Source organism: Pagrus major, chromosome 19, assembly GCF_040436345.1.
Source record: "Pagrus major chromosome 19, Pma_NU_1.0".
NCBI lineage: Eukaryota > Metazoa > Chordata > Actinopteri > Spariformes > Sparidae > Pagrus > Pagrus major.
In genome coordinates this window covers 17,805,096-17,831,685 of record NC_133233.1, presented here as the reverse complement: position 1 = coordinate 17,831,685, position 26,590 = coordinate 17,805,096, and the positions used below count along the sequence as shown (strand labels likewise).

General features: G+C 39.5%; 2 protein-coding genes across 3 annotated transcripts; one reads left to right on the top strand and one right to left on the bottom strand.

Annotated features, from left to right (window-relative positions):
- Window positions 1-3,442: 3,442 nt before the first annotated feature.
- nktr (natural killer cell triggering receptor) lies at window positions 3,443-19,260 on the bottom strand. Of its 2 annotated transcripts, XM_073488792.1 has the most exons (17): window positions 19,175-19,260; window positions 16,705-16,783; window positions 15,644-15,718; window positions 14,405-14,512; window positions 13,701-13,745; window positions 12,482-12,569; window positions 11,588-11,617; window positions 10,908-11,053; window positions 9,895-10,111; window positions 9,527-9,694; window positions 9,321-9,408; window positions 8,652-8,800; window positions 5,893-8,568; window positions 5,639-5,722; window positions 5,393-5,452; window positions 4,261-4,362; window positions 3,443-4,124 (listed from the first exon to the last, which is right to left on the bottom strand). In XM_073488792.1, the coding sequence occupies exons 2-17, from the start codon at window positions 16,760-16,762 to the stop codon at window positions 4,055-4,057; spliced, it is 4,164 nt and encodes a 1,387-aa protein (XP_073344893.1). In that variant the 5' UTR covers window positions 16,763-16,783; window positions 19,175-19,260; the 3' UTR covers window positions 3,443-4,054. The 2 variants fall into 2 exon arrangements, with proteins under 2 accessions (XP_073344893.1, XP_073344895.1); XM_073488794.1 differs by lacking the exons at window positions 13,701-13,745; window positions 14,405-14,512; window positions 15,644-15,718; window positions 16,705-16,783; window positions 19,175-19,260 and adding an exon at window positions 12,172-12,197 and having other exon boundaries at window positions 12,482-12,899.
- A 54-nt stretch (window positions 19,261-19,314) lies between these two features.
- On the top strand, window positions 19,315-26,243 carry sec22c (SEC22 homolog C, vesicle trafficking protein). Its single transcript, XM_073488909.1, has 7 exons — window positions 19,315-19,576; window positions 20,810-21,021; window positions 21,166-21,329; window positions 21,624-21,800; window positions 21,971-22,089; window positions 23,064-23,129; window positions 23,208-26,243. The coding sequence occupies exons 2-7, from the start codon at window positions 20,840-20,842 to the stop codon at window positions 23,406-23,408; spliced, it is 909 nt and encodes a 302-aa protein (XP_073345010.1). The 5' UTR covers window positions 19,315-19,576; window positions 20,810-20,839; the 3' UTR covers window positions 23,409-26,243.
- The last annotated feature ends 347 nt before the right edge of the window (window positions 26,244-26,590 follow it).

The following is a 26,590-nucleotide window of genomic DNA, read 5'->3' as shown; positions in this document are numbered from 1 at the left end:
CACCAGAAGCTGAAATGACTAGAATGGCACTTAGTAGAGTGCATACCTCCGCCAAGGCCCAACGGTCCCGTTTAATCTGAATCCGATATCAAACTTGTCACATTTTAAACCATCTGTAACTCGTGACCCATATCTACCATCTGCACCAAACTGTACTCGCTCATAGATACCAGAGAAGAGAAATGAAAATGTCCAATGCTAAATTCCTGGATCCGTCCCTTTATCTGGATCACCCGAAGTACAAAGGGCCTAACCTGTCCTCCATCTAAGTTTTGTGGAACTCAGTGTAGTTGTTTTTGTGTAATCCTGCTGACAAACAAACAAACAGACAGACACAGGTGAAAACATAAGCTCCTTGGCAGAGGTAATAAAGATGTTGAAACTAGACATCACTCGGGGTCCTTTCTCATTAGGTAATAATGTGGGAGTCACCATAAGGGTCCTATAATTTCATTTTTTTATTGTTCTTTTGTGGTGCATACAGTGCTTACAAAACAAATTAATGGGTCACAAATAACGTAATTGCATTCTTCCAGAGTCCAAAGTTAAATCTTCAAATGTCTTGTCTGAACACCAGTCGGAAACTCAGAGACATTCAGTTTATGTAACAGAAAACAGAGAAAATTGCTCACACGGAAATGTCACATGTGAAATGTTTTCCATGTTAAAAGAAATTTAACACCACATTTAAAAAATACTTTTTCCACATGTGGAAATTTTGCTTAATAAATAACTTGGATTGATTGATTTATCAGTAAAGTTGCATATTCATTTTCATATTAAAGTTCGATCAATTGCTTCAGCTCTAATTGCCACAGAAGAACATCACCGTCATACCTCCTGAGGGTCTGGGGGCCTCGGGGCAGTTGCCCACTTCCCCCCAGTTGGTTAATTCAGCCTGGTCTTTAACCACCCTGAAGGATCCCTGGACCTCATTGCCATTGCTCACTCCTGCAGACTGTATGGAGCAGAAGTCAATACGCTCATAACAAGGTAGGGAAAAAATTGATCACGACCTGGAGCAGAACCCATTCATCACTTGATGTCGAGGCCACATTATCAGTGTGGGTGCAGTCACTCAGACAAGCTGCCAACCCAGAGTGACACAAATCTTAGCATGGAGAGGTCTTTAATTTCAGCTACAGTACGTGAAAGCATAAACAAAGTGATCATGTAGTTTGGATTGGACCAGCAACGAAAAAAAGTGTTCAATATTTCATATCTTGTGCTGTTGAACATTTCAGACAAGGAGAAATTAAAGAGGAGAAATTCGCTGAAAAGTGAACCATCTATTACCCCAAAAAGTGACAGGAGGCTAATGATTTTTTCCTCATGAAACCTCAGGCATTGAACTGAAGTAAAGCCTCCACATTCTGAAAGGAAATACAAAAAAGATCTCATTTTGAGCCGCGTTAAGCACCTGCATGTTAACAAAGAGGGCACTACAGGACAGAAATCTTATTCGTTTCCTGAGGTAACATGAAGTAACATGACGTCATCTGGTGCATCAAGTGTTTGCCTGTAAGGTTGACGTAAAGGGGAAATATGTAAGAACATTAGTTGAAAACATAAAAAAAGTAGAATTATTGTATTAGAGATATCTACTGAAATTAGCACGCTAACCAGCTAGCTCCATCCCGGTCTAAAGCTCCTGCTAGCGGTGTAAACACCAACACCCTTCTGGTCTGCAAGCTACCAGTCTGGATTGCTGGCTGCATGGCTAACTGAGCTAATAAGCTAACGACAGCTACAGTTGGCAGCAGTTAGCGGTTACTCTGGTGCTAATTCTTACATATTGCGCCTTTAAAAAGAAGAATAGGTAAATACTTTAGGCCAGTGGTTTTCAAGCTTTTTGGCTTAGGTCACACATTATTACCTCAGTGTGGATGTGAATTGTTATTGGTATTTTTATCATAAAAGATATATGGACACAAAGATTCAGACACACACCTACATGAAATCACATAAACATTAATTCAAAATAAACAAAAGCTCATGCAGGAGAGGAAACACACATCTTATACAAAGAAGTGTCCAAAAACCTCAAGGCTCACAATAAATAAAAGGAATGGATTTTTAACTAAAAAGTGGTGTTTTCTAAGATTGTTTAATTTAATGGCTTTTGAGGTGAACACATTTCTAAAAGTAACAAATATAGACAAAAGTAAGAGAAAATGTACATTTTAGGAGAAATATATTTTCTTTCTTAAGTCTTTGCTTTAGGCTTTTCTGTTATTTTAAACGTTAAAGGAGACATATTATGCTGATTTTCAGGTTCAACATTTTATTTTGGGTTACTACTAGAATACGTTTACATGCTTTAGTACTAAAAAAAACAAAAAACGACATCAGTTGTCTCGTTCTGTCCAGTGTAGCAGCACTGTATTCCCCCTCTGTCTGGGATGCTCTTTAGCTCCCGTCTCTTTAAGGTCCCCCCTCTCCTCTGATTGGTCAGTTAACGCATGTCTGAGCCAGCAACGCTTACAACAACAGAGCAGCTTCACTAAATCAATCCCTACGTGCCAAGCTAACAACTAGGCATAAATAATACAAATGTGTGACATAGTGAGGTTGTGTGATGTCACAAAGTCACAGAATTAAAGGCGGGACTACTGTCGAGGCGTTTCAGGAGCAGTGTTTTCTGTGGGAGAGAGGAGCTTCTGTTGGTGCAAGCTTTGACCTTTTTAACTGTCAGGATCTTTTACATGCATAAGAACCCAAATAAAACACTGAAGGAAAGAAAAGGAACATAATAGGTCTCCTTTAAATACACACTTTACCATTATTATGCCTTCCTAAAAAACACCCACAACTGCATGCTAGTTGCGACTCTTGCGTGCTGGTTATGATTGAGCATTGTACACCCAGATTTGATTTGTACTGAGAGCCATCCATACAAAGCAGGCCTGAACAGTAGATGTATTCACTGCCTGCACTCCTGCACTCGCAGATAAAAACTGGACAGGCACTGTAGCAACTCAATAGGGTCTGCGTGTAATGGACAATTCTTAGTTTTCTTGCAAAGCAGCTTACAAAAGCTCCCACAAGAGAGAGGCAGGAGCTTTAAGTGTATGCAAATATTAGCAAGGAGGAAGCAAATTTTCAATTAGTTAATTAGTTCTGAGTATAATTAATAATTTAATAGTTTTCTTTCCTTTTTTTTGTGCTGTGACCAGGGAGTGAAATTATAAATGTGTATTAATCTGATTCTTGTAATTGCATGACACCTAATACAGTGGATTCTATAATAAGAAAACTGCACTGACTGACATAAAGTATAAATCTGCCAGAATAGACATTACTATGCAGCACACACACGTTGCAGTTCTCAATTGAAAGGCAGATGGCGCCGTTGTATTCATTTGAGGACATAAAGTGACACCTCTGCAGGATTATCTACTGAAAAATAAGGAAAAAACTGGAAAAACCAGACACGATGAGATAAGATGTGATGGTTTTACTGAGTGTAAACATTCATAACTGTTTGAGTAACATAAGAACCACATTGAGTACAGTTGTAACATTCATTGTACAGTATTAAAACAAAGGGAAATAAAATGAGCTTGAAACTGCTACAAAAAGTTATTTCTTCCATTTAAGAATCCGATCATGCCGACCCTGAATTTAAGGCAAACCCTCAACCCATCACACGCATCACAACTGAGAGGACTCACAGTATGTGTAACTGTTTGTTTCAGTGTATAAAAAACAGATGTAGAAAAGGGTTAAACAAATATACAATATTTTGAAATATATACAGCTTATCTTTCATTATTTACCGTGGCTGCCAGAGTGGCCATGTTGATAAGATTCGGCCCAGTTGTTCTCGCTGTTAAAGTCCCTAAAAGATCCTTCTTTATATAAGCCTGTAATGCGATTTATTTATTTACATTCAATAACATCATGTCAGCTTATACGAGGAACATACAGCGCAGTAACAAGATGAAGATTTTTCTTCTTTGAGCTTTCTGATCTGAGATGATAACAGTAATTGCTCTTCAGCGTTTCAGGTCCAGACTTTGTGGTTTTGTTCCCTCTCCGCAGACTCCAGAGCTCAACTGTAGCGACTGCTGCGACTGTGACTTCTGCGCCTGGAAGAACTGCGACTGGAGGAGCGGTACGACCTGCAGGAGATAGATATCACGATGAAATATTAGGACTCGGATTCGTACACTGAGTCTGAGTGATTGATTTGTCTCTGTGTCAAACCGCAGGAAGGAAAAGAGGTGCTGACGTCTGTCAGAAGGCAGAGCGCCTTACCGGGAGCGGCGGTCCGAGCTCCTGTAGCTGTCACTTCGGCGGCGACCTCGTCTCCTGCTCACGCTCCGACTCCTGCTGGAGTAGCTGTCGTAGGAGTCTGACCTGCATTCACAGACAGACGGTTGACAACAAAGATATTATTTTTGGAATATCACCAGAAGAAAAGACTTGCTTAGTAGAGGCTAATTATACAAAGGAAAGCAAAGCCTGACATGATGATAAAGACTACAGTTATTTGAATGTTGTCATCTTTATCAGAATAATGTCTGCGTGTGCTTAGTGGAAAAGATTAATTGGTTATTCCTGCATTGTGTGATTGCAGACACAACAATTAATGGCTAAAGATAAGACTTATCTATTCTGGGGCTGAAAAAAACTGGTCATTTTAATTATTGATTAATCTGCTGGTTATTTTCTTGAAAAATAGATTCAAAATAAATTATATATTTATATATTCTACAGTCCAAGGTGACGTCAGACCTGACAAACCTGAAGAAAGTGACTTTCATTATCACATCAGACAATGAAAAGCAGCAAATCTTCACTTTGGCTGAAACATTATGAATCAAAGTCGTCACTTTTCTGTCAATAGAATAATTTAATATCACTTGCTTCCTGTAGCTCTAACATCCTGACACTTATCTGCTCTGTTTCAGTTGTTCCCTGTGCTATCATATGAACTATACTGCTTCAAACTTCATATTAGTTGAAAACATTTTAAAAAAGTATAATTGTATAATGTATAATTATTGTATTACAGCGATATCTCCTGAAGTAAACCTCTCACATTACCAGATAATCTGGGCTGAACAATGGTACCAACCGTGGTCCCAGACCAGACTTTCCCTCCAGTGGGAGAGAATTAGGATTAAATTGGCCTTTAACTCCTGTAGTCTGGGTCTGGCTTTAGCTCTCGCAAACTCCCATTCGCTGTATCAAGATCTCTGTCTCTGTTTGTTTATAGGACTGTAAAAAAGCTGCATAGTGCACCTTTAATTTTAATTAAGATCAAATTAGATAAAGCGGTGTTTTAATCTGGAAAAAGTGTTTGTATCTGATCTCAGGGTACTCAGTGACCCATCACATAAACCATTAAATACTTCTTCTTCTTAGTGTCTGTTAGAATATTGACCTGGATCTCCGGTGGCGAGTATACGAGCGACTCCTGGAATGACTTCTACTGTACGTCCGACTGAAAAAACAAAAGACACAAGTTTGAAGGTTTGTGTATACAATGACAACATTTGTTACTAAGTCTAATGTCACTGAAATGTAAAATTAAGAGCATGATACTGAAAGTTCAGAGTTTCCACTGCTTTTCCCACCGGGATCAATTAGGTGCCACAATAGATCATTAAATAGGTGCTTCAGGTTCTACCTGTGACTCCTGTAACTTCTGTACGTGCTGCTACGAGAGCGTGACCTTCCTCTTCCACGCCTCCTCCGGCTCCTGCTGCGGCTCCTAAAAGAATTACTTTGTGTTATAAATCAGATTTTACCCGATCTGGAATAAAAGCTTCACATCCATCAAGTTTATCACTTTGACGCTCTTGATCTGCGTCAAAAGCATTTAGAAAGAATAACTGATGCTGCCCTCATGCTTGTCATTAATCAGCGTGCTTTTCGTCTCACCTGGAGGAGTAGCTGGAGCTGCGGGATCTACTCCTGGACCTGCTGTAGGAGTGGGACCAGCCTCTGGAGCGGGACCGGTGAGTGGAAATGGAGCGAGACTTCCTGGACACGGACCTGGATTTCTTTGGCGAGCGTGTTCCACTCGTCTTTCCGACAGACGGGGAACTTTCCTCACTGGAGCTCTCCTGGTTCCTCGGCCTCTGGTTGAGCCGTGCAGTCTTCCGAACCTCATCGAACAGAGATCCCGGTCGGACCCGGCTTTTGCTTTTTATCTCCATTCTTACTGCCTGCTTGCTGGAGGTCTGGTTGTCTTGAAGTTGGACGTTTCTTGAAGTAACAGGTGGCACGTTGATATTTTGTAGAGCCGACATTCCTTTCAAAGGCTTCCATTTAAAATTAATTGCAGAGCCAGAAGTTTTGCCGGTGGTTCCTTCATCTTGCTGTCCACCGGCGGTTGTTGTGGAGGTAACAGAAGGCTGATCTTTGCTATGAGGTAAAGCTCTGTCTTTACTTGCTGTATCTGAAGACTTTGAGGTAGATTTTAGGGTTGACTCAGGTGCATTATTGTGAGAATCCTTTGTAGCTGTAGTTTCTACAATTTCCGCATCGTGCTCTGGGGTACAAATGTCCATATCATCTAATGACTGCTGCTCTTTGATGCTGGGTAAATTAGCACCATTCTTGTTGGATGACTGAAGATGTTCTGTGTGTTTTGTTCTCTGATGCCCCTTATCTTCTTCTTTAATAGGATTCTTGTTCAAAGAGGTTAAATGTCTGTCCTTTTCATTCATACTGTCCACTCCAGGCCTTTCCTTGCCAACCCTACCTGGACTACGTTTCTCTCGTTTCGATTCATCCTCTTCCTCCTCCTCTTCGAACTCTAAAGGTGGCTGCCAGTGAAATGTCTCTTTGAGCTTCTGATGCTTCCTCTTAGATCTCTTCCCTTTGCCTTTACTGTGATGGGAACCACTTTTGTGCTCAGTTCTTTTCTTGCGTTTGTGCTTACGTTTGGCCTTCTTCTTGCTCTTGGGCTTCTCAGGCTCTGGGGCCTTTTCAGGACTTCCCACCGACGGACTAGAAGCAGCAGCAGCAATCTTTTGTGCCAGAGCGTCCACCGCCGCGGACATCTTTCTGCATGCCTCGTATTCCGATTCTGAGCTCGCCTCCCCTTCCTCTTTTTCAGATATGGCCAAAGTCCTGGCTGTTATATTTTCAGATTCACTTTCTGAATTCCATCCGGTGAGTGTGGACAACTTCTTGTCAGGAACTTCACTGGACTGAACTGCTTGTTGCTGCTTTTTTGACAGGGTGTTACTGTTGCTTTGGCTCACTTTATCACTGTCACTATCCCATTCAGTCTTGCTATTTAAGCTCTCCAACGGTACCGAGCTGTGGTGCTTCGTCTCTCGATCCTGTGAGCTGCATTTCTCTTTTATTTTCTCCACAGAGCCACTGATATCCGGACTTTGCTCACAGCCTGCCCTGTTCTCCGATCCAGACTGAGCTTGATCTTGACTACTCTCAAGTGAAATTAACTTGTCTAAATTTTTTATCCTCTTCAGGGAGCTGTAATACTCCTTCCATTCCTTGTCTAGTGCATTCTTCTTGTTGCTACCTGCTTTCTGGGAGTGTTCAGAGTCTGATCTGCTGTAGGAGGATGACCTGCTATTCTGCCGATGAGGGGATCTGGACCTGGACCTACTGTAACTTCTGCTCCCTGAGCGACTGTATGATCGGCTGTAGGACTTGCTCCTGGAGGACCTGCTGTGTGAGCACCCTGCAGGTTTGTGAGCTTTGTCGCTTTCAGGATCACCTGGCAGACTCTTGGGTGCAACTGAAGTCTGAGCCTTTTCTGTAACGCTATCAGCTGCCTGTCCCGCACCGGAAATGTTAGCAGCTACTTTAGCTTTAATTTCCTGAATGTGGATGTAGGAGGGCTTCCATGGCTTTTGGCCAGGTTTCCAACGAGAGGGTGGAGGACTGTCACTGAGTGGGATCACAGGGACACTTTCAGGAGCAGGGACATCAGGGAGTCTGGCGACTGGTGGGACTTTGCTGTCTGGAAGCTTATCGGGGACGTGGATCATGGCGTCCGGTTTGGGCTTACTAGCTTTTCTCTTTCTTGGGGATCTGGATGAACTTCTCTTTCTGGATGGAGACCTCGATCTGTACCTGGATCTTGATCTTGATCTGGATCTAGACCGTGATCGAGAATAGGACAGAGATCTGGATCTAGACAAAGACCGACTTCTAGACCTAGAGAAGCTTCTTGATCTTGAATAAGACCTGGACCTGCCTCTTGATCTGGACTGACTGGATGTGTAGGATCTAGAGTAGGACAGCGAGGACCGCCGTCTCCTCCGAGTTGACGAATGATGCTGATTTGAGGAGGAGCGGGATGTAGAACGGGATCTTCTGGGCTTTCTTTCTGAAGGCACTGACTTTTCACCCTCCGACAGGTGAGGCTCTTGAGGTTTGCTCTTGGAGCTCTTCTTCTTGCCCTGTTTACGTTTTTTTGTCTTCTTCTTTCGTTTGGATTTCTTCTTCTCTTTCTTCTCCTGGCGGCGCTGGCTGGACCTCTTAGAGCTGCGGTCTGAGGAGTGTTCTGCAGACCGGGACCGGGACCACGCAGAGTCACTCCTGTCGTCCCATCTGCTTGAGGAATGGTCAGTCAATCTGTTAAGTCAAAAGACACATGAAGCAGGAAAAAAAGAACAAATCTGACATTCTAAGTAACAAAGTAATATATTAGGACATACTTGTCTCCTTTGCTCCATCGCTCGATGCTCGGCGGCTGATAAACTTTGGTTCTCTTCATCTCTTCTTTCCAGTGAGGCGGAGTATCACTGCTGCCGCGCTCCTCCACAGAGGCTGAGCGCGATTTAGATCTTGTGGGGGTGTGATATCTCTGCAAAAAAGTTAAAATGTATTGATACTTCAAAGTACATTCATAAGAAAACATCAAAACTCTTTAAAGAGATCGCTGAGGCTGTGTGTGAAGATTATTTGCCTTTCATATGATTTATGATTTTCATAAAAAAGTTATGCAGGCAGGAATGAGCATGGAGAAAAAAAGTATTATTCTTGGCTGTAGAAGTATATTTTTTCTGCTTTCCTCTCCTGTGAGGCCTCTTGCAAGAGAAAAACTGCAGAAAAATGTTTTCAGCCTCTCAATTATGAAGATATCTTTGGGTTTTGGACTGACAAAACAAGACATTAAAGGCATTGCCTTGGACTTTGAGATACTGAGATGGACATTTTTCACCATTTTCTGACAGTTAATAGACCTACATAATTTTTGGCAGGTTAATCAATAATGAAAATAATCATTAGTTGCAGCCCTAGTTGACAACTAATCTCTTGGAATCAAAGTGGATCCATAAACACCAAATCTGGCAAGTGTCTGATCTGAGTTGAGATAAACATACCATCGTTCCTCTGCCTCTGATCTTCCGTCCAGACTTCGAGACTGCTGGTTTCTGCTCAGTTGAAAGAAACGTTTCTTCTTTCTCAACTCTGAAAAGATGAAATTTCAAAAGGCAACACCTTTTGTAATTATATAGGTATACACTGGCCAATGTGTAAGATAAAATGTAGTCCAAAAAAACACCATATAAATGTACTTAAAACTGACATCTCTGTTTTATTTTCCTGAGAGGGCATGTCCCGTCGCAGCAGGAAGCGGTTCTCGGGCACCGGTGGGATTTCCTCCGGTCGGACAACAGGCTTCTCTCTCTTCCCACTCTGCTCCTTCTCTCCCTCAACTTCATTATCCATGTCCTGCATCTCTTTTTCCACAGGACTGTGAGATGCAAAACAATGATTTGTTATGCAAAGAACCAACCTGTCTCGTCTCTGTGAAAACTGACAGTGAAACTTGTAAGTACTTCGTTTTACCTGAGCAGACAGGAACAAAACTGTGGTTATGTTCATTTGAGACACATGTAAGTAATTAAATAAGCTTTGAAAGATGTGATCATGAACCAAGATAAAAAAAGATACCTTTGCTTTGAGGGTATAATGTTTTTCTCCTTCTTTGATTCCCTTCTTTTCTTTTTTGACTGTTTAGTCTTCACATGTTTCTTTTGCTTCCGTTGTTTGTGTTTTTTATCCATTTCACTTTCAGATTCCCCTGAAGAGAAGAACTGAGAGGACGACTCATGGGAACTGAAGGACGAGTCAGCAGAATGGGAAGTTCGTTTCCTCTTGCCTTCGAGTACTGGAGTCAGAAACATAACAGAATGTGCCATTTAATTACAAATGACTTTTATTTTTAAGAATGTGACAGTGGGAATTAAAGTTCAAAAGCCATGAGTCATTTTCAGGGTGGTCTAACACGATAACAACAAAGGCTTTGTTTGATTCTTCTCAGTATGTCGGAGGCCTGGCAGAGTCGGGTGGGCAGATGCCAACTGAAGTCCACAGAGATCACCTTGCTGATCCTCATTAAACAGAAGATCAGGTTACACGCCCCGCACGAATGCCAGTGGGGGAAAAAGCTGGCATCAAAATGCCAACCTCTAACAGAATGGGCACGAAATATGACCCAGTTACAATCACAGGCAGGCAGCACACATTATTCCCCACAAGAGACAATAACAGAAGAGAGAATTCAAATGGTAAAATATTTATTTAAAACAACGGATAACATCTATTTAAGCTTTGATGAAGAACTAACATAAGTTGTGATGAACACCAGACATTAAACCTTTACTACACTGACTGGGCGGCAATATGTCAAATGTACAAAGACTGGAGGGGTTTTCATACAGCAATAGTTAAAAGTCTGATGATATTCTATATTTTTCTTATTTTGAACAAATCCTATATTGCAACAAATATTGCTTGTGTATCCAAAGTGTCATGTAGCTTATTCCTCTGCGGTAAAAAGCTCCATTCTTGTCCAACACCCCCCCCCCCCCCCCCCCCCCCCACACACACACACACACACACCCCCACACCCAAAAAAAACAAACAAGATTTTCCAACAATAAAATAAATCAGTCTGAACTTACCATCATTAGCGGACTTGGTGATAAGTTGTCCGCAGTCCATCACTCTCACATCAGCGTAGGGTCTGCTGGCTGAATCAGTCTTCAGCCCCTCGATCTTCTTTATCACCTCAAAGCCGGAGATGGCGACACCAAAGACGACGTGGACTCTGTGCGGGGTTACAACAGATTGATACCCATTATAACTGCACAGTTACTTGCCTCAAAAATATATTTTTCTCAATCAGCTTCTTACTATGAGTGGAGGTATCTCACACAAATTACTTTTCTGACAAAATGAGAACAACTTGGGGTATTTCATATGAGAGATTTCTGTATTTCTCATTGGTTTGAGGTGGGTGGGGCTCAGTAGGAAAAAAGTTCATGTCAATCTAATTACATTTGGTGGGTTGTTGCTTACAGTCAATCAAATCAGATCAAACCACACCCATGTGGTCATAATGAGGCTGATTAGCTGAGTTTCAGGCTCTTAATCTCCTAGCAAAGAAGATAAAATTTGATTCTATTAACCTTTAATATTTCTTATATTTTGTCATGACTATTGAATGTTAGAAATAAATACAATATTTTAGGGACTTCAAGAGGATTTCCAGAGTGAGATGCTGGACATATCAATTCAGAAATTAAGGTTCACTAATAACTGTAAATATATATTTAATGGCAAAGAGAAATTAAGATTTTACCCGTCAAGATGCGGGGCCATCTTCGTTGTGCTGTTTGTGGAGAATCCAGCAAAGAAGCCGGGGAAGGTCGACCAACCGCAATGTCGGGGTCATGAAAAAGGAGAAAACGTAGGAAAAGAATGAGAATAAACAAGTAACTTCAACAAAGTGCGGGTGCTACTGTACCATGGGAAAAAATCTCAAAAGAAAGTACAGAATTTTTTTTAATAATATTTGACTGCAAATCAATTTAGAAACACTTTCTATTATTCTTATTCACTTTAATTTTGGCTGTTGAATTAAAAACAGCCATGAACAGGCAGAGTGGGGCCTATCAATTTGGATTATATAAAGAGATACTGATTACATTTCCTCCTTTATGTTTGAAGAGTTTTTACTCTTGGAGGATATTTGTAACTTATTATGAAAACCTGTTCCAGTGTTAAAGGGAGTCTACAAAGCCAAATAACCTCAAGCCATTTGTGAATATTCTTCAAACATCCAAAATAAACACTTAACTCTGCAGAATACTTGCAAATACAAACTACTAAATGATAAATAGAGTCAGGAGAAGAGAGAGAAACACAGCCTTGGAGACACATTACCTTGGAAGAGCAGGATGCTAGAGTTTCTGTAAATTTTACACAAAAAATGGCAAGAGAAAAAATGTAACACATTTGTAGGTAAAAAAAGAATGAATCTATGTTTCTCTGCACTTAGATATCTAACTGCACACTGAGAGGGGATTGTTGACGTTCACACTCAATCACAAACTCTACTCTACAGTTTCAAGACAGAAAAAAGGGACAGAACGCAAAAAACATTAAAAAAAAGCAAATAAATAATGCAAGTGCTCTGTCAGTTAAAAAAGTTATTAAAGGTGCAGAGTGATTTCATTTACTTCAGGTTACTCACATGAAAAACTGTGAGCCGTTGGTGTTCTTCCCACGATTGGCCATCGACAACAGGAAGGCTCTGTCGTGTTTGAGAATGAAGTTCTCATCTGTTGGGAGCAGAGAAAGAGGGATCGAAGTGTCAGAGTGTGCTCTCTGATACGTTATAACAGAGAAATATTCAGGGAAGAACAGAACAAAAGGAAGAAATACTTTTATCCATCAAACCTTATCATTGCCTCACCAACTGGTCCTTCCTTGTTTCTTCTAGTCCTTTTCTAACGGACCAAACCGGTTTTCTATGTTTTAGACTATTAACTACACATACTGATTTACATTCATTTTAACTTGATTGAGATAGATTTCCTTTCTCTAAATTAAGGTTAGATTATCATCAAGTGGCGAAACATTTTTTGAGCAGAGATCATGTGGAAAACATACTACAGTAAATCTGAATAATATTCAGATTTACTGTAGTATGTTTTCTGTCTTACATTTAAAGTTAGACAAACATTTCATACATGCAAAAAGCATACATGCTATTCATGATTGTTAAACCCTTCTTCTATATTATAGAAGAAAGGTTTAACAATCATAAATATCATCAAGCTATTTGCATACATAAATGTTTGTCTAGCTTGGAAAACACAAACCAGAACAGAGAGCCCTGCAGCCTGCGTCGGACTACAAGTCACGGTAGTCGTGTGGCTATAAATACCACATATGTGGCATAAATGCAATTTGAGCAGCCTGAGGCTTTGGGGGGTCTTACAGGGCGGCTTTTCGAACAGAAAACCCTTTTAATATCCTTTCAGTACAAATTTGCATCTGCACCACTGCAAACATTTGCACCGGTTTAACTGAGAGAGGAAGGTGGTGGGGACAATGTTGACATGGTGTTACTGAGCTGTGTACATCTCTTACCTTCTCATTTTGCAATAGACCACTCTATAAATAAAAGAATATGTTGAAAATTTTAGGCAGGAAGATTGTAGCTTTCAATAAAGAGAATGCCTACTCTCCATGCTGATTTGATAAAGCCCACTACTGTAACTAAATAGAAGACAACACTATACATTGGAAAAGTGAAGGTCAACGGAGTCATACACAGGAAAATTCATTATTAACACAACAGGAACGTGCAACATTGTGCTCATGCAAAAGTTACAAAGTCAGAGGCTCAGGAGTATTCAGATAAACATTTGTGGACTGTTTATTAGATAATCTGACATTCCCATTACCTTCAAAGTAGCCACCATAAATGGACTCTCCACCTCGTCCATTTCCTGCAGAGATTAACAGTAGAAATTCAACAAACGCAATACAAAAGTCCCATAGAAAAACTGCTTATTGAACGGTAACTAGCATCAGCTGTTAAACTGTGTAATTGACTTTATTAAACTTGTACAGAAAGTTGATATGTGCCTTTTAGTTGGCTGTGATTGTATAAATATTGCTGTTTGTGAAACAGAAATTGTTTTGTTTCTGTATAGCCTTTGATAAAAGGTGTATAAGCTTTGATTTGAAAATTGTGATTTTCACAAATGAGATTCTGTTGATGAAATTTAAATGTTGTACAATGAAAGAGAACATAGACATTGAAAATGTCTGCAACGCTGTGGTAGGACAAAAACTAAACTGAACTGAACCAGTTCTCTCTTCCCACATGGAAGTATTGGACTTTGCCAGACTTTGTTTTGTGTTTGCTTTTTTTTTTTTTTTTACCTTGGGCTTGCAGACAAACCTGCTGCTAGTCCACTACACTAAACTGAACTAATCTAAATTCAGCTAAGACAATCTCCCCTTGGCTACACTTTCATTGGGTTTTATGTCAAAATGGAGCCAGCAGTTACCAGCAACAGGGCTGGCTTACTTAATTCGCAAAATTTGACTAAACACACAGTAATCACAAAGTAAACGAGGTGATACGTAAAAACATTATTACCTTCGGTGAAGTCGCCTCCCTGGATCATAAAGTTCTTTACAACTCTGTGAAATGTGGAGCCTTTGAAGCACAGCTTTTTCCCTGTGATTTTGCCAATTCCCTTTTCACCTGCAATTAGATGTCCAGTATATTAATCGAGCTGACATCCAACACAAAACATTCAACAGAGCTGCTACTGTGTGAAGTGCTTTCGTGTGTACCAGATGGCTTGAGGTGTTAAGAAATGTTAGTCTTGAATGTTGCCACATGGGGTTTGTTATAAACAAGGGAAAGAAACCACAGTTTCAATTAACTGAATGACTTTGTTTAGGCATCCTGCTGTTAATACTGGGCAGGAATTCATTAAGAAATCCTTGAGTGTAGTGATACTGGCAAGGGACAGAATACTGGCCCAAAGCTATTACCCCCCGGGATTTCCCTTCCCCTAGGGTGAAAGGAGACGTGAAGGCAGAGATTTCATTAGATGTGTTGATGTGTTTAAGGGTGCTTTCAGAGGACAGAGGGCTGGCTGTTCACATGGGCAGCTTAGGTTGCTAATCTTCCAGTATTTTGCTTCACTGGCTTCAGCATTGTTCCTAGAGTTTGATTTCTAATGGTGTGAGCTGATCCCCTCCTAAAAAGGACACACCACACACTTCGAAAAAAAAAAAAGCCACGGCTGAACGGTGTATATTACAGAGTTATGTTGTTTCTTTATGTGCAAGAAAAGGAACAGTCTAACCAGCCGTCTCACATGTCTGCCCCTGCCAGCATCACATTCCCTTCAGCCAGGTGGGGAGAAAAATGAGAGGGAGGATCGATCCGCAGTCTGTTTGCAGATTTATGGCTATCTCTAGGCAGACCACTGCTACTACAGTACACTGTGTCCTACACAGTTTGGTGAAATATCTAGGGAGACAGACCAGGACCCTTCGCCTCCATCTGTCACTGGACACTTCACACCACAGTCATAGGTCCTTTCCTCTACATATCAGATGACCAAAGTCTTACAATCCATAAGTAATTTACTTAACGATTCATCTACTCATTATGGTTATTTTATGGTAGAGACAGGGAGATTTTTTTCAAATTGTGGAAATGAGTACTATAAAGCTATGTCTTACAGTTGTACTTCTGTAAAACCAAACACACCAGTTTCATGTTAAGCTCTCAAACAGGTTTCAAAACTATATGTTTAAACAACAGCGTAAAGAACATATATATATGACATACAGTCAAACGTGACGGGACATTACTCACCTGTGCACAGACAGAGAAAGTTTTTGCATGTCTTGGGACAAACATCCGAAAACAGCTGAAAGACTATACGCCCAACTGTGAAACAAAAAAAGAGAAACATATTAGCACAATTCAACTTGAAGCTTATAAAAACATGGGAATGTTTAATGATGATACGAGGCATCGGCAATCTAAACTTTGTGTTACCAAAAACAAGTAACAATGGGGGGAAACATTAATAGGCCAAGGGTACAATTAAGATGTTACTACGCTGCACATTTTAAATTGGTTTCCAACAATTAGAAGAATCCTGTGGTGAAACTCAGAGTGATACAAACTTTTCCATAGCTAGGAGCAAATCTGAAACTGTTTTTATGAGTATGATGGGGGATTCTTTGGTCCCTCCATGTCCAAATATAAGAAAAACCAAAAAACATATTAGCTCCGCGAAGGAGGTTATGTTTTCACCCATGTCCCTTTGTTGGTTGGTTGGTTTGTCAGCAGGATTACACAATTCACTACTGAATGGATTTCAGCGAAACTTGCATTGAGGATGGGTCTCAGCCCAGAACAGACCCCATAAACTTATGTTGTGGATCCAGATGAAGGGTGGAGTTTTTGTTAATTGCTCAGGCAATAGCGCATGGATCTTGATGAAAAAAATATGTGATTGGCTGGTATTTATGAGTGAGTACAATTTGATGTGGTTAAAGGGGACTACGCTCTACTAACTTTGTAGTTAAACCTGACACCACTAAACTGTTTGTGCCATCTTCACATTCAACTGCACGAAGTTCCGGTTCAAGAAGTACACAATGCTCTAATGGCTTCACTTTAATACAACCATTCAGTACAGGCACAGTTGGTAACACCAAACCAGTCTATCAAACCAACGCATGACTCAGAGTTCCACTTTCATTTCGAACAACCACTGAGTGTCAATCAAAACTACATACACAGACTTCTTACAAACATTTTAATTGAGGATGTCAGTTCAAAGTAATCGTCTATGAAAGTGAGCTGAGGCTGTTTACATCTATAACTCATTCTCATACCCGTAAACTGATTTGAAATTCTCTTACCTGGCTCCCGGTTGAGCTCCACATCAAAGTAACACTGTGGGCGGTCTTTCACCCCCATTGTGATCAAAGTCCGAGCGACCTAAAATGTAGAAAGAGTGCAAAAAGCTAAGCAGTGAAAAATAACAAGGCTGCTTTCTCCCAAAGAAGCAGTAAACACCTCATTCGGGTTCTCTTTTTATCTCCCATCAGTGTGCACTGACAGGGTAAAGCATATTTAGGAGAGAGAAGAGAGACTATAAGACAGCGAGGGAGGATAGAAACAGAAAGGGGAGGAGAGACAACGATGGGAGGGGAGTGTGACAAGAGAGGTCTATGGAGAAATGTACTGGCTATGCAAATCCGAGCAGAGCACAGCACAGCTTCCTCACATGTATCTTTGAGATTTGTCAGCGGCTCGTTGGTTTGAAAATGTTTGATTTCATTTATGTGAGCAAGAAGCCACAACAGCAGCGTACCAAAATGCCAAAGACAGCATCTTACCTCAGAGTGTTTACCTTTGATTAAAATGATTAGGAAATCATGGCGCAATGTTTCCAAAACCCTGTCTCGACTTGTCAAATGCCAGTACTCCTCTACTGTCGCACAGAAAGTCAATTAACTTATGTGAATTACAGTGTGTCCTCTGGAGTTGTTATGTAGCAGCAGTAGCAGCGGGTCGTTTTTGTTATTTTTTCCACGTCCATCCTTGTTTATCTGTTTGGTTCTAGTGCGCTAGTGTTCATATTTGGTGACTTGATCATGATTAAAGGGCTACTTCTGCAAACATGTTAAATTTCCTACTTTTTCTAACTGTGGTGGTTCTTAAAATATAAAATACATTTTCAAATGTATCAATAGTCTAGCCCCAGTCTTCTGGAAATATCCAAAGACAAGACAGCAACAGAGTAACAAGAAACATGGTGAGTGGCAACTGAAAATTACCACATTGTAGATCTAAATATATATTAAAATAATATAAAATCTTTTACAACAAAGGATAAGTGCTGGCTTAATGCAAACCAAAGCTGTACCAATTTTTGCCGCATTGTTCTTTGATGTAGGTTATATGTGTGTTGATGTAGTGTGGTATGTGTGTTTTAGTGTATTGTGATTGTATGATACTGACCATTAAAAGCTCTATGTTTTATGTCTTACATGTAAAAGCACAACCTAATATTTCAAGTGTGTTTACAGACTTAATGTTAATTAGGGGTTGACTTATATCACTTTTTTAGGGCCAATTATTAAAAATCAAGGAGACTGAAAACCGATATTTGGGACTGATTTTCATTTGCAGTAATAGTGAAAATCTTCATTCATCACAAGCAGTGATGAATAAACATAAGTACAATATACTCAAGTACTGTTTGTATGTACAATTTTAACGTACATTACTTGACTATTTCCATTTTCGGGGACTTTATACTTCCTCTCCCCCCATTTATTTGATAAAATAAGTTACTAGTTACTTTGCAGATTCAGATTACTCAGTGTTTATAGGCTATTAACTGTGACGTGTTACTAATCAGATGTCATTGTGGTCAGCATGTTGCATCAGAGCCGCAGTACCAAATTTTCAAATTAGATTATTTTATAGGCAATATGACAGAATAATCACAGATACCATTAATCATAAAATGCTGGATATCTACCCCTAATTTTAAGCAATGTATCTGCTTAGGTTAAGCTAATCATAAAAAACAGACCAGAACATTGCAGCTGCAGTACTGTGTTCAAAAGTCATACCTATTTCAATTGTGTATTGAAATAGGTTTGCAAGCCATTGCTTAACCTACCCCAGGAGTACATTGTATTTATAGCCAAATGTCATGTTACAAACCTCGCCTGTGATTGATGTACTGGAAATATTGCATTTGTCAGATGGTTAAACTGGTTAAAATTCTCTGCTATATAAAGAAAGCAATAATCGACTTTAACTTCAAGACAAGTCGCCACTGTAAAGAGCATTTTCAAGCCTATTTAGAAATGTATGTAATGTGAGCTTCATGTCATGTAGACATAAGAAAGATACATTAAACACACTAAAATAACAGATGTAATGATCCCCACATAGCCTGATATTAATGTCACATCAAAACAAGGACCTGCTGATCATCACACAGTCGATTAGCTGTAACATCATGAGTGTCCAATAAACACGACCCGTATAATGTCAGCTACCTGTCAATACGGTACAGAGCTGTTGGTTTTGGGTGAAACCGAACAAGGACAAGTTCAAGCCATGTGTAAAACAATAACAGAGCAGCACTCATGTGCTAGCGTCGGCTCAATTGCTAACAACAGCTAACGCAACATTAGCACAAACGCTAGCGCTTGCAACACGGGTTAAGTAACAGCTAGGTTAGCGGCTAGCTAAAGTTAGCTCGGTTGCGATAGATTTATCTCAGCCGAAATGACTACACATTTAACGTAACGATAGAAAAAAAATCAGATTAAAGGTTTTCTTTGAGACACAAATGACAGAACTAACCTCTGTGCAGTAGCTGGCCAGGTAATCAGCTAGTCACTAAGGGCGGACATTAGCAAGTTCACTTTTTAGTGCAAAGGATGGTGCGCTGCAAGAAAACTCCGACTCGAGTTCTATTTTTGTCCCTCACGCGTTTCCGTAGCAGATTTGTTGTGGTTCTGTTGTACCAGGAAGAAGACTCCAAGTTAGCTCGTTGGCTTATTTAAATGCAACTTAATACGTATATGTTATAACAGGTTTGTCCGGTTTTCCCGTATTAAATCGCTGGTAATAGAAAGTATGCGATTGTTCTCGTAACGCGCTTTTGAAGCTGGTGCTGGCTACCTGCTCTTTGATATGATGCTGTAGTGAGCTAAGCTACAGTAGCTAAGTGAGAAGGTGCAGCATGAAACCCATGATAATGAGGTAAGGAGGTGTCACTACACGTTTATAATTATATATATAGTCGACTGAAGTATCAGTATTTACTAAGTGAAGTTTAACCGAGAAAAAGACAACACAGTTTTAAGAACTGCGCAGTTAATAATACAAATATAGCTTTCCATGTGTGGCGTTACACCTGCTAAAACTAATGCAGCCCTGCTGGAAAATCTTTCATGAAGATTATAAAATTCAATTGTAGGTAAAACTGTTAGTAACATGTAAGTTTCAGTGTGGTCAGTTCACATCGTGGTCTTTTTGGATGCTCTGGTTTGTGGTGCCTCTGGTTTTTATTGTATAAGCCTCGCAATAGATGTTAATAGTTAGGCTAACCTCGCTGATACAAATGGGGAGGACTCCTCTCAAAATAAGTCAATTACAACAAGTTATTCTTCATACTTCAAAATGACTACAGGGATGAATCACACTCGGCTACAACAGTTAAAGTTTCCAATTCAATCCTTCATGAAGGTGTAGGATGTAATATTAGACTGTAATTGTGTTATCATCATAGTGTACCTAATAAACTGACACTCAGTAGTCAGAAGAAAGCGAATTGTTTTTGCAACTATTAGTAATAATAATCAAATAATCACTGAAGTTGTTTTCAAGCAACAAAAAGCCAAAAAAAGTAAAACACTAGTTGTTAATATTTGTTGTTTCACGTCTTTTTTCTAATAGAAAACATAATGTTGTTGAGTTCTAACAAAACAAGACATTTAAAGCAATGTAATGTAGAAATTTTGTGCAATCTGGCGCCCCCCACAGTTTCTGAGCGCAACACCACCGTCGTAAACACAAATCCCAAGTATGTAACAATTTATCAGATGTGATGTAGGTGCTAACTACATACAAATCTCATTACGTCATAACAATGTTATGTGATACAACTTGTATGTTGAAGTAAACGTGTGTAACACTGTGATCCTACCCTCCTACTCAAGTTACATAGTGCAGAAACAAGTGATGGGGGGCAGAGTGGCTGAGACAGAGACACCATCAACATGATTTTGTTGTTTTAGTTTAAAGTAAAAAAGTTACATAATGGTGCTTTAACGGTTGGGCTTTGTGGACTTGTGACAAGCATTTTTGACTAATTTCTGACATTTTAAAGACCAAAATTAATGGATTATTTCAGGAAATGGCTGTCAAATTATAACAATAATGTAGTGGCAGCCCTAAAATTGTAATACTAATGATCTGATCTTCCTTTTGTAGGCTGTGTGTTCTTCATGGACCAAGTAGATCATGTCTCTGATCCTGTTTGCCTTCGTGGTCCGAGTCAGGGATGGACTCCCCCTGTCAGCCTCCACAGACTTTGAACACAACCGAGAGCTCCAGGAGAGGAAGCAGCAGCTCCGGACTATCAGCAAGGCACTGGCCTGTTTCCCTGACAGAGGGACCGTCAAGGGCCGTGAGCTCAATATATAGTAAGGATTCAGGAACCAAAGCAGACTGTCTCAGTTGTGTGCTCTCCGTTACTTGCAAAAACAGAATGTTGTCATGGGGCATTCATGTCATGCTGCGTCAGGCTGTTTGTTTACTAAACACCTTTTCTCCTCTCACCTGTTCAGCTTCGTCTCGTCAGAGGGTGTATCCTACATGACCGTGTGCCACTGCAGCCTCCCTGTTGCTAAGGCCTTCTGCTTCCTGGAAGATCTGCGCTGGGAGTTCACGGCATGCTTCAATAGCACTGTTGTTGGCTTGGCAAACAGACCGTATCCATTTTTGGAATTTGGTGAGTGGGAGGAGGAATTTTGTCATCGAGATTAGCTGTTGATATTTTTTGCTTTGAATTAAAATCTGATGTTTTTCATGATAAACATAGCTCATGGCTTTAGATGCTTTAAAACAAAAAAAATACCCTAATTTAGTTTATTACTTTTAGTTATGTCAGGGAACATGCACAAAATGTAATAATCGGAAAAATGAGAAAAGATGCTTTGTACCAGATTTACTTTACTTACCATCTGTATTCCCTGGGCAGCTGAAAGGAAACAATAATAATGTTACCCTTGCTGCCAATTGACAGACAGCACCATTCAGAAGCTGAAGCAGCAGTACAACCAGAGCGGTGGTCCGGCCCTGGAAGTGACACTGGCAGAGGTCCAGGAGGATCTGAGGATCCACCCTCCTCAAGTCATTCACTTGGAGGACATGGAGCTCAACGGCATTGCTAATGGGCATATGGAGCAAGGTGCTGGAACTGGTAAGACTGTTGACCATATGACTTTTACAGCACAACATAAAACATACAGTAGAGTTTCTGTAATGTTTGATTCTGTAATGCAGAAATGAGAAAAAGTTCTCAAAGTTCTTTCTGTGTTTTATCATTTTACACATTTCTCTTTTTTACAATCATGTTCTTTTGTTTGACAGGTCAGAATGTAAGACTCGAACCAGTGACAGCGCCAGGCATCCTCTCGCTGGTCCTAAATATCATGTGTGCATCTTTGAACATAATCCGTGGTGTTCACCTCATAGAGTACACCTTCCAGGTATGTGCCACCGCCAGAAACACTCTTGGCAAAGGTCCAGAGTAAACTTTGGTAGTGTTAATAAATATGTTTAGTGCAAGAGCAGTGTGTGGGATCTTCTTTTTTAAAGAATGACATGATACCTTCTCACGCACCTGCATCTGAGTTAGTTGGATGTGTGAATATTTGATAAAATGGTCAATAAAATAAATTAATTTAAAAAAGGGCTATGTTGGCTCTGATGCCATATGATAATAAAGTATTAATAATCTAAATGGGAAAGTAACTAGTAAGTCTTAAGTAACCGTATTGAAGTTATTTGCCTCCAAAATGTAGTTTGCCGGAATTATAAAATAGCAGAAAATGGTAATACTCATTAATGTATACTGTAAGCACCTCAATATACAGTATTTGAAATGTACTCTCTAAATTTTGACACACAGATTTTAATTTTAATATATATTGATTCCAAATATCAGTTACTGGTCCCCTGGATTACCAGTTTCATTATCAGTATCGGCCCTGACAAAAACATCGGTCGATCCCTATTATCAATACATCTAGAAGGGCGTCCAGCATGTATGCTATGTTTTAATATTCAATATCAAATGTTAAATTCAATATAAACTTATATTTTACATTTCATAAATGTTGTATATTCAAAAGAATGCCACACTGTGGCCTTCTCACTTTTAGAAAAAAGCCATTTGTTGTGTCTAGTTGGAGACTGTATTCAGAAACAGTCTGATGTATAAGCTTACATTCATTATAGATATGTTGAGCTGGCTTAACTGTCTGCTGTACATTACCATTTTGCTGTGAAAGCAGAGGTTTCAGAATGATGAGGTCTGCACAAACCTGCAAAATTGTCGCTCTTGTGAGAATTACCTACACATTCAATCTGAAATGAATGTGATACATTTTAAATTACGTGGACTCTCACCTGAATGATAACTCAGCAGTTTGTTCAATGTTATTCATTTTCCTACGTGCAGGACGATCATGACGGTGTGTGGAACGTCGTGGCATTTCTCCTGGCGTTTGTCTGCTGTGTGTTTCAGGTAAAAATAGTTCACTTTTTCAAAACCTACTCACCTGACGCTCTTCTTCACAGTGAACGAGCTCTCTTGTGTCCACAGTGCCACCTCTACCTGTTCCATTCGTCTCTGAAGAAACACAAGTCCTTCGCTCTGCTGAGTGTCATCGTCCTATGCAACCTCTACCTGCTCGGCCTGAGGAACGTGTGGCAGCTGATCTTCCACATTTCGGTCGCCTCGCTCTCCACCCTCCTCATCAACACCCGCAAACTCCAAGACAGAACCAATGACTGCGGGGTCTGAGGAGCGGAGGACAGTTTGTTGCGTTGTACCTCTCACAGCTCCAGGTGAGGACAGTGAGGAGTGAAGATGTTGTGTGGATTTTTAACAAAAGACATTCATAGATTTTGCGTCATCATGGAAAATTATAATTACAGGTTAATATTTTCTTGTATACAGTATGTACTTGCACTTTGTGTACATTGTTTCCAAGACTGTAAAGGGTATACAGTGAAATGCAGTTTTTTTTCTGGATTCTTTAAAGTATCCGGTTAACCTTAAAAATACGACCGCAAACTAGGGATGCACCGATTTATCGGCCGTACATCGATGGACCGATACTCACTTGTTGACTGCAAATAAGATGACATTCGCTAAAAGCAGTGGCTGATGGTATATCTGTTGTAATGGCACATTCATGAGCTACTGGCTCGTGACATCCCTGCCATCAGTTTGTAAGGCTAGGTAAGTATGTGAAGGGATATAATAATACAGACTATTTCATATTTTTTGATGATTTGAACTCTTTCAAAGATAGTGTACAGAAGTGCTGACAGACGTTAAAACAGTTCAATTATTTTATTTATAATGAAGATTTGTTGACTTTTTTCCCCCTAGCACAAAAGGGGGAACAAATAGCAACAAAACTAAATAAACTGGACAACAACAACAACAAAATATGGTAATGGCCCAGAATTTCACAATCGGTGCATCCCTACTGAAAACCCATACTAACAGAAGAGCTTAAAGCAGGTGTCTGTTCTAGAAACTAAACTGTTGATCGATCTCAGTCAGTGCCATCCTGTTCCAAAATGTTTTCGAGGGAAGTGTAGTGACGTTTTTCTGTCAGAGTCGCTGACCAAAGTTTTCCATGTAGAAACAATAATTCTTATCACACAGAAGCTGCTCATGCTTTCGATTTTTATGAATTTTTACTCATGTTAAGTTCAGTATTATTTCTGCTGCCACAGGCCACTGACTATCTTTGCAGTGTACAACTCAAGGTGACAGTTTTGTGACTGTATCAGACATGAGATTTATCTTATTTCAAATAGTTACACATGGCCGATCTGCAGACAAGTGGGGTCGTCCATCCTGCACCAGTAGCAGTGTGATACGTAAATTATTTAGTGTAGTTTGATTTAAAAATCGATGACGGAGAAGAAAAGTGGACTGGTTTATCTCTGTTGCTCATTAAGCTAGAGTAACAACCTGATGTGGGTTGTTTTATGCCTTACTGTGTGGACTTAAGTATATGTAGATATACCGGCAAGTGCTCAGCTAGTTTTTGCAAAGGTTCAAATGTAAGGGCTCCGTTATGTAATTACATTCTGTACTGAGGGACAGTTAGTTTTATAGTCATGTCAGGCATTATGTTGTCAACACAGTGTGTGATCCAAGTAGAACCGTATCTCATCGACTCCAGTTTGAACTCATTTTTGTACGATCAAAGCAAATTTAGATATTTTAGTTTCTTGTCTTTTTCTACTGATCTCCTTATTGTCAAAATGTAAACTGCAGGTAGGAAAATGAAGGCACTGATTTTATGGGTAAAATGGTTTTGAAATATTTTGACTGCACTATTGGTTTTAGATTTCTTTTGTGCCGGGTGTGGCAGTCGGTTTTGAATGTGTTGCATATCAGTTTCAGCTAAAATGATATTTATATCCAGGTTTATGTTTACTTGGTTGATTTTTTTTTTCTTTTTCCGGTCCTAACTGTAGTTCTTAGATTGTCATAAACATATAATCTATGTTTTAATATAGAACACATGACAGTAGCGCTGCTAAATAACAAGGCTAAGTATAAGTCTCTTTTTACATTTTGTGTTTAAGCTTCTTAGGCGTTCAGTTTTCGATAGCTAGACAGTTTCACTGATGTTCGTTAAGCGAGGGAAGTAAATTATTGTTTTTTTAGTGTTTGTCAAATTGGTAGCATCGCGTCTTTTTCATCAGATTTTTCTCTTTTATCGAGAAAGTTTGAGGGGAATTTTAAGGAAAACAAAAAGGTTGCATCTCATCTGACAATCCAAACGTCCTTCACTTTAAAGTACAAAGTTTACAAAGTGTGATAAAATTCAGATGTTTCCACTGGAAGGGTTAAATGTAGCTGCAGATAATCCAGTTGAACATCCATATATTTTGGCAAATTGCTGAGAATCAGACTGTCTCTCTTAAATTAAATGAGGTTTTTTTTTGGACAGGATCAACATAAATTCATGAAAATCTTTAAATATCATAAGTGAGTGACTCATTTGTTATCATGTGTGATGCCGCATGGTATTTTCTGTACAGGACGTTGGTGACGCTGTAATATTTTTGATACAAAGGAGGTTTTACTGACTCACCATTTCCACTGCAAGTCTCTGACCAAATGAATTGTAAAATAATGTTCTAAAGATGTCGAACCAAATAATGTGGAGGATATTTTAAGACTTGAAATTAAAGTGAAGGAATCGTGTTGATTATGAGAGTTTATAACACACAGTAAAGATACACTGTACAGCTCAAACATGTGGCAGCCTTTTCTTAATATATATGTTTTTCTTTTATTGACGTACTGGTGACGGTTGAAAATCATTCGGGTTCAGGAGGGCAATCTGAAGTATGTCTAATAGAACATTTTTCTTTATGTTGTTAAATACAAAAGCAGCAGAATGAAGTCATTTGTATCTAATTAGACTCACAAAAGGTTGATTCAGTGGGTTTTGTGGCTGCAACTTGTTTGTAATAATAGGAAGTAATGTAACAATGCCATTCATTGTAACTGCCAACTGGTGATTACATTACAGGGCTTTGTTTTTTTTCCTGCTGTGGTAAAACTGACATTTCATTAATAAATAGTGTCTTTTTTTTCAAATTGTGGATGTTTGATTTCTTTGTCCAGGAAATCAGAATTACTCAATGTTTAAACTGTATTACCCTGGTGATTTGGCTCAATGCTTACTGAATAATTAACAATTAAATACGTAAATGAAAACTATAAACAAATCATTCAATTAAATTACAACAACAAATTTAAACATGAAATGTAAAATGTACTGATGCATTTCTCCAATGTTACACCAGATGGAGCTCCTTTACAGTGTACTAATCCTCATTTAAAGTTTGTGTCAGAAGTTGTTTCTCTGGTGAGGTTTAGCATCTTTAAACTGGTTATTGCAGAGCTGCCTAAGACCATCAGACAAAACTCTTATATCAAGTCCA